Raw genomic sequence first — 9,761 nt, 5'->3', positions numbered from 1 at the left:
ACTTTATCTACATGTTTTTAAAAATGAATTAATTCTAAGATTAAGATTAATAAATGCTTGACTCATACACTATAATACAATAATAAAACTGTCACTATAGCACTAAAGTATATATAAAAATAGTTCATGATAATTATTATTATTCAAATTTACATCTTCAAATTTGCATGTCAAGAAAAGATAATTTGTAAGAAAAGAAAAAAGATAAACATCATTTTAGTGACATAAAAATTCAAGTATGGCATGACTATGAATGAATGAGAAACAACAAATCGACACGTTTATATATATAATTATCTTTTTGCAGTTTTATCATAATATGTAAAGTTTAGAAAATAAAAATGGATAAATATTAAAATTGTTCCAAACACAAAACACAAAAGTTTCTATTTTCTATGAATCCTAATTCACTCTTTATTCTTTAAACAACCTACAAGAACATTACATGTAAATACTATGATCATTGTTAAAAATAAATATATTAAAATCAAAACAATCCATAGGCCCATGATTCTGAATCCATGACCACTCTTGGATACTGATTTTGAGGAGCATCAAATACTTGCTTTCTGTCACCATTATCATCATCATTAATCACAAAATCCCAACTTCTAATAAAGTCATAATCCCATAATTCCATATTAATATCATTATTACTATTATCACTATTTTCAATATTATAATTATCATGCGACCAATCAAAATCAGGTAGTAACAAGTCTTCAAGAAAGTTAGATGAATTTGAAGAAGATGATGATGATGTTGTAGTTATAGTTGTAGTTGAAGAAGATGAAGGAACACATGGAACTAGGCTTGGAATTTCTTCTGTTAAGAACTCATCCATTAGTTCCAATGAGTCAAAAAGTGGTGTCATAATTTGGTCATGTTCTTCAGTTATTGTTGATGAGCCAAATGAAGTTTCTGGTTTTTGTGGCTCTTTGTTTTTGTCATTGTCGGAGTCAACAACGTTTGTGTCATGTTCAATAGAGGAAGATTCTTGTTGAGGTTGTTCAGATTTTGTTTGAGTTTGCTCTATTTCATTAGTGAATAATATCTTATGTGTAACCGGATCAATTCCCATTTTCTTAAGCTTTTTCTTGATATGTGTATTCCAATGATTCTTAATCTCATTATCAGTTCTTCCAGGTAGATGAGAAGCAATTTTTGACCATCTACAAAAAAAAAAACATCTATATCAATTATAATCACATTAATTATAATATGTCCAATTTCTGACACAGATATCAAACACAACAACTGATATATTTTTCAGATTCATAATATTGAAGAATTGTAATGTCTTAGTCGATATTCAATAAAGTGATTATATTTTATAAAAAATATTTAGATGATGATTTCATGGTCATTAAGAAAGTTATCTTTCTCAAATGTCATTGAAGTTAAGAAACAAGAAACATTAAACTATAAGACAAACATGGCTAACATTACTCATTCAATATTACGTTTCACATTTGGAGTCAACTTTATAAAACAGCAATCATGAATATTTTCTTTTCTTTTACTTTAAAAAAAATAAAGATAACGAAAAAAAAAAAAAAAAACTTGGTCTACAATTTTTATACGTCTTTTAATTATATTATATATTATGGGACCATGTTTTCTTTTTGTGATGAATAAACAAAGTGCAAAATGAAGAGCGTGTTTTATAGAAATGATTAATTTTCTATAAAAGTATTGTATTTGGCATGATTAAAAAATGTTTAAATGATTAACTTAGATAAACCTAGTCAAATATTTAAAAAGATCACTGTGTTGTCGTTTAGTTAATAAGTTAAATAAGGTTTTGAGATTTAATTACAATTTACAAAGCATGCAGAACGGAGAAGAAAAAAAACAGAGGAAACAGAGTAATGGAATGTGTAAGAAAAGAACCTGTTGCCAAGTTGAGCATGAAGATCAATGACCATTTTCTCCTCATAATCTGATAAAAGTCCTCTTTTTAGGTCAGGCCTTAAGTAATTTGTCCATCTAAGTCTGCAACTTTTTCCACACCTTAACAACCCTACATGAATTTCATAACAATTTTTAGCTATGGTCAAAAATATTGATAAAAAAGTTTTAAAATGTAAATAAACTTAAAACTCATAAATCACATACTAAAAAAAATTCAATTTATGTTTAATGTTTTGATCACATTAGTCATAAAGTTATTTGTGTGATTATTATTATGATTCGACTGCAGCTGCAATTTAAAAGTACGGTTTTAATCGGGAAAAATTATGTAAGGAATGAGAGGAGACCTGCTAACTTAGGGACAGCTCTCCAGCAACATTGGCCATTAGTGAGGATGAAATTGATGAGCTTTTTATCTTCTTCTGTTGTCCATGGTCCTTTTTTCAAACCAACTTTGTCACAACAAGGTTGTCTTCCCATTTTTGGTTTTACCAAATGTTGGAAATGATACCTTAAAATGGAGGAATGAGATTTTGATATTGAGAGAGAAAGATGAAAAAACTTGAGAGTTCACAAGATTATGAGCATAACAAGTTAAGATAGAGCAATACCACCTACTTATTTATATATCAAATTTCTACTCCCTCTTGGCTCCTAAGTCTTTGAAGCCCACTATCGCAATTTATCTTTTTTTTTTTTTTTTTCTTTTTATTATATTTTTTAATTATCAATATTGAATCCACTTAAATAATTTCAATCTCATTCCGATCATAATTGCGAGGATTGAATCATGTTTCTCTGTAATAAATTCAGCGTCAATCATTATTTAATTATTTAATTATGTAAATTAAATTTATTTTAACAAATAAGAAATAATATAAATAGTATATTTAATTTGTTCACTTATATATATATATATATATAGATATTTTAAAATTTGAAAGAGTAAAAGCCTGATATTTAGATTATTAGATATTTTTTGAAGTTTTGATAAAAATTTGGATGGATGAATGTAATGAATTTGTTGTCACCACAAATTCCAATATACAAGTAGAAGTTTTGTGAGCATTGACAAGTGTCATGAAGAAGGCGACACAGTCCACACGTGCTATGTCATTGTCAGATTACGCCACCTCATCAAACTATATTGCTTTGGTTTGAAGCGTGAGATATTCCACTAACTCAAATAAAACCTCTCTTAAATCCAAATAATATTAGTGTAGTTTACTATAGGATGTTTAGAGTATCATTTGAATCGGGTTTAAAGATAAATTTATTTATGATTCAATTTAATATAATTTTATATAAATTATTTAAATTGATTTTTAAATATTTAAATTATAAATTATATTTATTATTATTATTATTATAAAATACTTCTAGAATTGATATAATATATAATATATTAAAAGGTTAATATTAAAAATTGAGAAATATTTAAAACAAATAAAATAATAAAATAAATAAATTAAACTATATTAATAAATAGAATTAAAAGATATGTATCATTAAATAATAAATTAATATAATATATTATAGTAATAAAGAATACAAATATATTAACGCGATTGGTTTGACTTGATGTTTTTTTTATAATCAATCAAAATTCAATTTGAAGTAAAAAGTTTTTACAAAATGACATTTAAAATATATTTAATTTTTTACTATTTTTAGTTTTTTTTGGAATAAATTTATGATTTTTATTTGAATCATGTTTGAATTTGTTATTCCTAATTCAGCGAGTCTTTTCTCTCTTTCAATTTTTACCGACTTTTTCATTTATATTAGTAAGTCCACTTTGTATTGGTTACCAAATTTTTTTTTTCATTTAAGTTCACATTGTGATACGAATGGTAGAAAATGGGAATAGTTTATACCGGTCAATTTAGCACTTCAATAATTTGTTTCGTACATTTCACATTGACAATACTGTATCCAAGATAAATTTGAATTCAGCCAGGCATTGTATTAAATATATTGGTATGAAATATCTCATCAATTAATATTTAGTTACTTAAGAATGTGTTATCTTTCCTCAAGAAAAAAAGTGTTACCTGCATTATTTATTTAATATATAATGTTTATATATATATATATATATATATATATATATATATATATATATATATTATATATATATATATATATATATATATATATATATATATATATATATATATATATATATATATATATATATATATATATATATATATATATATTATATATATATATATATATATATATATATATATATATATATATATATATATATATATATATATATATATATATATATATATATATATATATATATATGCAAAAAGGAGTTAGTAGCCTCCTCAAGAATATATTAAGAAACAAGTTATAGAGAAGTAAAAATCAATGGGGCCAAATCAAAACCTCTATAAAAACAGGTTTTATAAAATTTCTAGTATATTCCATAAGAATGTCCGTATAAACCACATCCCAATAAATAAAGTCGTATACATATAATCCATGTTAGTTAATCTATTTGCGCAATAAGTATCTTCCCTAAATATTGTGTGGGGATAAAGTACATGGATATTGTGTAATGCATGGCATTTTTTTTTATTTCTTAATTTTTAAGAGATCATAAAAGATTTGCTAAAAATCATAATAATCAATTTGATTTTTTTTTTAAATAATCAATTTTTTTAAATTAAATTTTAAAATAACCAATTCTTTAAAAAATACCAAAATAATCATTTTTCCCTACAGATGCGTCAGTTGAATGGACGCATCCAATTAACCTACAAAGGAAGCGCCCTTAGACTTGGCGCATGCTTGCAAAGCCAATGCATGTAGGCGCCACATGCATTGACGCATGCATGTGTGTTTGTGTGTATGTCACATGCATTGGTGCATGCATGTGTTATCTGTGTGTGACGCTTAGGGCATTGGCGAATGCATGCATGTGTTCATCTATAAATACCATGTGCATCTCCCATATTTTTTCATACAACTTCTTACCCTCCTTCCATTTTCCTTCAATTTCTTCAATCTCCTTCAATTTTGTTTTCTTTAACCATGTCTCAATACATTCACAAGAGAAATGTCGATTTAATCTTTTCAGCAGTGCAACCTCCGATAAAGATTCGACTTTGGAATATAAAATCGTTTGAACGTCTTAATCGGACGTTGAACCGTTGGTTAGATGGAGAAATTGAAGAGGGTGAAAGGATTAGAAGAATTCAATGGTTTGAGTCCACGTTCAACCAAAATGGAGAAGTTCGTGTATAGGTGGATATTAAGACTGATAGAGACGTTCACAGGATGATGTATACTACGTTCAAAATTATTTTGATGGTTGTAATCGCATAGTTATAGTAATGATGTTTTATTTGTTGCAGTTTGTTGTGTTGTTGTTTATGTGTTACTTGTGTATTATATGTGTTGTATTTGTTTGTGATGATATTTCCTCACAAAGTTATCATATGAAATAAATGTTGTTTTAAATATAAAGCAAAAGAGTTACAATTAAAATTATCTTGTTGTGCTTGTTCCAACACTGAGACAGTTAGTACGATTATGACCGGGCTGGCGACATGACCTACATAATCGAACCATTTTGTTCGTCGTATCCATTTCAGTTTGAATACAGATGCTGTTTGGATGACCCTTTTTATTTCTTTGCATTACTTCATTGTGCCAGAGAATGTCCCTTTGGTATTCAAGTAAGTAATCATCTTTTACTACCATCGAAAAACTAATTTTGTAAACATTGGAGAGGCTTATGAATTTGTAAATATCGGATAATAAGTAAGATGGATCCCATCGAACCTTTGAACATGCCGGTATGACATGGGAGCAACGCATACGAAAGGCTTGGAACTTTTTGCAGTCGCACCAACCTCTATCTAGTTTCACTCTATATTGTCCCCTCGGCATGCCTTCATTGTGATCCATGGACTCATCAAAATTGTACCAACCTTTAGTACGGTCAAACACTGTGACCACGTGTGTGATAGCTTTGAAAGCTTTGTGTCTAATGAGTTTCATTGAAGCATCACTGAATAACTTCCCAGATTGTAACACTGAACTCCATTTGGAATGTCTGGTCTCAAACAACGTCCCTAGCCTGAAATAGGTTGCTTGCACTAAAGTGGTTATAGGTAGGTTTCAGATTCCTTTGAAGAAAGAGTTCATTGATTTCATAAGATTTGTTGTCATGTGGCCCAACGTTGATCGTTGTCGTATGCCCTAGTCCACTTCTCCAATGGAATATTGTCGATCCACCGTACTGCATCTATGTTTGACAATCTGATGTCTTCGCGATAGTGTTTGAAAGAAGGTTCTGTTAATGTATACCCTGTGTTGACAACCTTTGAAAGAACATCTCAATGCATACCCAAGATAACTCTATATGAAATAAATTGTTGGGTGCCCCTTTGTGTGAAGACATAACTACGGGAGAGACTTCTGGTCAAGCTAGGGGTTAAGGTATTAACTTAAAATATCTTAAACAATATTATGCAAGTATAACATTAACTGAAGAATCTACCAAGTATGAAAAGATAATTAAAGCTCGGTGTTATATTATGATTCTATTTGGTAATTTTTTATTTCCTGAAAGTACTGGTAATACGGTAAATATTATGTATTTGTCGTTGTTACGAAACATAAATAAGGTAAGCACATATAGTTGGGGTTCAATTATTTTGTCTCATCTATATAGTACGTTGTGTAAAAATGCCAAAAAAAAATACTTGTACGTCTTATTCATGCACCTATTTGCTACAAGCATGTGGTTGGTCAAGAATGTTATCACTCGTCCTAGTAAACGAGAAGCCATTCATATCCCCCTTTGCAACAAAGTAAGTTTAAAGTTTTACTATCTAATTTATTAGACTTTATATTATAACTAACTGTAAATAATATTTTCAAATATTTTCGATCTAGGTGGTCAGTTAAAGGGATGAACTACAACAGGTGTTTGAAATATGTTGTAGTAATCTATCACAATATATTAGACCATATTAGACCAGACGATGTAATACTACTACACAACTCTACATTTGATTTTAAAAAAATTATCCAATTACATATCATCTAATCATGTCATATTCTTGTACAGTTTATCTAGAGGCCATATATGGGTCTTGATCATCAGGTTAACCATGATGATGATGCAGTTTGGAAAGCAAACACACCAATTATCCAGTTCACTACTATGGAGATGCACCAAAGTGACTGTGTAAAACTGTAGTTCGGCATGCAACAACAAATTCTAGAACCTCTGACGTGTTTGGGAGATTGGCATCAACAAAGAGTCGATGGCCAATGGGATTATTCTGACTGGAGAGACTTCGCAAAAGAGATGTGTCATCATTGGAGGAATCGACAACAATACATCTTAAACAAATCAGTCATGCATGGTGCTAGACCAACTCAACATTATATGGCATGGTTTAGGTCGGTTACAATGCCACAATTTGTGTCTAAGCCAAGGTATTTGATTGATCCATACTAACGAGCTTCGTCATCATACGCCCAATAACAAATCGCCGTCCAAGAACAATGTCAACCCACACAAACCCAACGACCAACCTCACACCATCACCCTACCATATACACCAACAACTAAACACCCAACCTCGCAACCAACTCATGCCACACACCCAAACTCAAAACCAAGAATCAAACCCTAACCACCAACAACCATACACAACCACCACAAGAATCTATAGCCCAGATGATTCATACGATTCAGCGTCATGCCATCGTATCCCCCCACCAATAAACACTCAAACATCCCATCACCATAACACCCAACCATTGTTTGAATTTAGTACACCCTAGGAACCATTGTTTCGTTTCTAAACTGATTCAATGTCCCAATTCGGGCAACCATACCGTCCACACTTCACCCAACTACGACAACATGGGTTGCGAAGTCAATTACGGAAGCATCGTTGGCGACAACACCCTAACTATTGGGGACAAATGATGACAAATCTATCAAATACCGTTGGACCTTCCACCGGACCTTCACACCAGCCACCATTAGATCATGTCAGCACTCAAAGACCCCAAACACCTCAGGAAAATCATGGGAGACCTCGAAGACAGGCTAACGCATCTGGATGTGGAACAGGAGGGCATTTCAATCCGGTGGATAATTGAATTTCTTGTCAATTCTCTGTATTTTTTCTTTATAATATAATATAATTTTTAATTCCAGTATTTCATTTAATTAATTAATTATAATTATAACATTTAAAATTTAAAAAAATATATATGAAAGGAGTATGCACCACATGCATTGGCGCATACCTTATGTAGTGTATGCATGTGCCAATGCATATGGCATCAAGGCATGCATGCACCAATGTATATGACGCCTACATGCATTGGCTTTGCAAGCATGCTCTAAGGCTGAGGGCGCCTCCTTTGAAGGTTAATAGGATGCGCCAGTTTAACTGACGCATCAGTATGGAAAAATGGTTATTTTGATATTTTTTTTGAAAATTTGATTATTTTGGGATTTAATTTGAAAAAACTGGTTACTTTAATAAAAAGCAACCAATTTAGAATCGGACTCTAGCTAAGGAAGAGATCAATTCTTCTCCCTTACAATTTCGATTGCAAGCATGACCTCAGTCAACTCTACTACAAAAGCATTTCAAACCCAATATTCATGGAGAAATTGTCCAAATACACAGACTTTTGATTCTTAAATTTTTTAGCACACCATGATGTCCTTGGAATAAGTGTATATCTAGCTCTACTTTGAAATAGACAAAATTGATTATATACATATAGAATTGACTTTGAAATATTTAATTTTTCAAAAATACAATTAATTTTTTATTTTTTTAGAAATGATTCTATATTAAATTAAAATTTTTAATTTGTAAATTTAAACATGATTTTTACACTAAAAATTATTATTCAACTTATTTTTAAATTGTTGAATATACAATTCATGGAGCCGAAGCATGTTGCTGTCGAAACACCTAAGTGTCGAAGTGTTGAGGAGTTAGCTTCGACATGGATTTTTACTTAGACTCAATTTTATAGTGTTAACAGAATTAAGTATTTTAGGTTTTGCTTGACGAGCAAGCAAACCCAAGTCTATAAATATGGAGTAACCCTTATTGATTGTAATACAACACAACAAAGTGCAGATGCACAGTTGAATAAGAATTCTCAGTTTGAGAGTAGATAGTTACTCTGCATCAATTTCTTCTTCTTCCTTATTCGAAAACCCTAATCTCTCTTTCTTTCCCAATTCAATTTTGTTTCTTTTCATTACCATTGTGCAGCGAAATCTTGCAACCTAGTGTAGTTGATTCACTTGAGTGAAAAGTGAAGAACAAAAGGAGTAATAAATAAGAAAGACTGATTCTTGTTCATCAAGATTTGATTTGGAATTCTCCATAGGTTTTAGTGAGTTTCTTGAAGGGAAATTGGTGAATTTCCAACTTCTGGTATCTAGAGCATTTGCTGAGCAATTCGTGAGAAGCAAAACACGATGGTGATGAATCATTCGAACAAGAATTTCCTGACGAGTCTCCCAATTCTGAAGAATCCGGATTATGAGAATTGGTGCAAGTAAATAAAAGTTATCTTTTGTTATCGATATCTTTGGGATCTTGTGAAGGAGGGAGTGACGCTGCTTGCAACAAACGCGACGAATGAAGAAAGGGATGCACATAAAGAATTCAAGAAGAAAGATTATAAAGCTCTCTTTATGATCCATCAATACGTTGATGCAGACAATTTCGAAAAGGTTAGTGATGTTGAATCAGCCAAAGAAGCATGGGAAATTACTGAGAAAAAATTGGAGGCACAGAAAAGGTGAAAAAGTGAAGTTACAAATT

At 30.5% G+C, this 9,761-nt stretch overlaps 1 protein-coding gene across 1 annotated transcript; it reads right to left on the bottom strand.

Moving 5' to 3' along the window:
• Positions 1 to 254: 254 nt before the first annotated feature.
• On the bottom strand, positions 255 to 2,543 carry LOC127083794 (transcription factor MYB20). The gene is made up of 3 exons (XM_051024132.1): positions 2,262 to 2,543; positions 1,894 to 2,023; positions 255 to 1,172 (listed from the first exon to the last, which is right to left on the bottom strand). The coding sequence occupies exons 1-3, from the start codon at positions 2,392 to 2,394 to the stop codon at positions 488 to 490; spliced, it is 948 nt and encodes a 315-aa protein (XP_050880089.1). The 5' UTR covers positions 2,395 to 2,543; the 3' UTR covers positions 255 to 487.
• Between the last annotated feature and the right edge of the window lie 7,218 nt (positions 2,544 to 9,761).

This window comes from Lathyrus oleraceus, chromosome 5 (assembly GCF_024323335.1).
Source record: "Lathyrus oleraceus cultivar Zhongwan6 chromosome 5, CAAS_Psat_ZW6_1.0, whole genome shotgun sequence".
Taxonomy (NCBI): Eukaryota; Viridiplantae; Streptophyta; class Magnoliopsida; order Fabales; family Fabaceae; genus Lathyrus; species Lathyrus oleraceus.
The sequence above is the reverse complement of the archived record's forward strand: the minus strand, read 5'-3'. Positions and strand labels throughout refer to the sequence as shown.

Bases quoted from the DNA above. Each gene is read 5' to 3' on its own strand.
- LOC127083794 (XM_051024132.1), bottom strand. From the start codon at position 2,394: ATGGGAAGACAACCTTGTTGTGACAAAGTTGGTTTGAAAAAAGGACCA. The intron at 2,024-2,261 runs GTCTCCTCTCAT...AAATTCATGTAG, and splicing joins AGCTGTCCCTAAGTTAGCAG to GGTTGTTAAGGTGTGGAAAA. The intron at 1,173-1,893 runs GTTCTTTTCTTA...TTTTTTTTGTAG, and splicing joins CATGCTCAACTTGGCAACAG to ATGGTCAAAAATTGCTTCTC.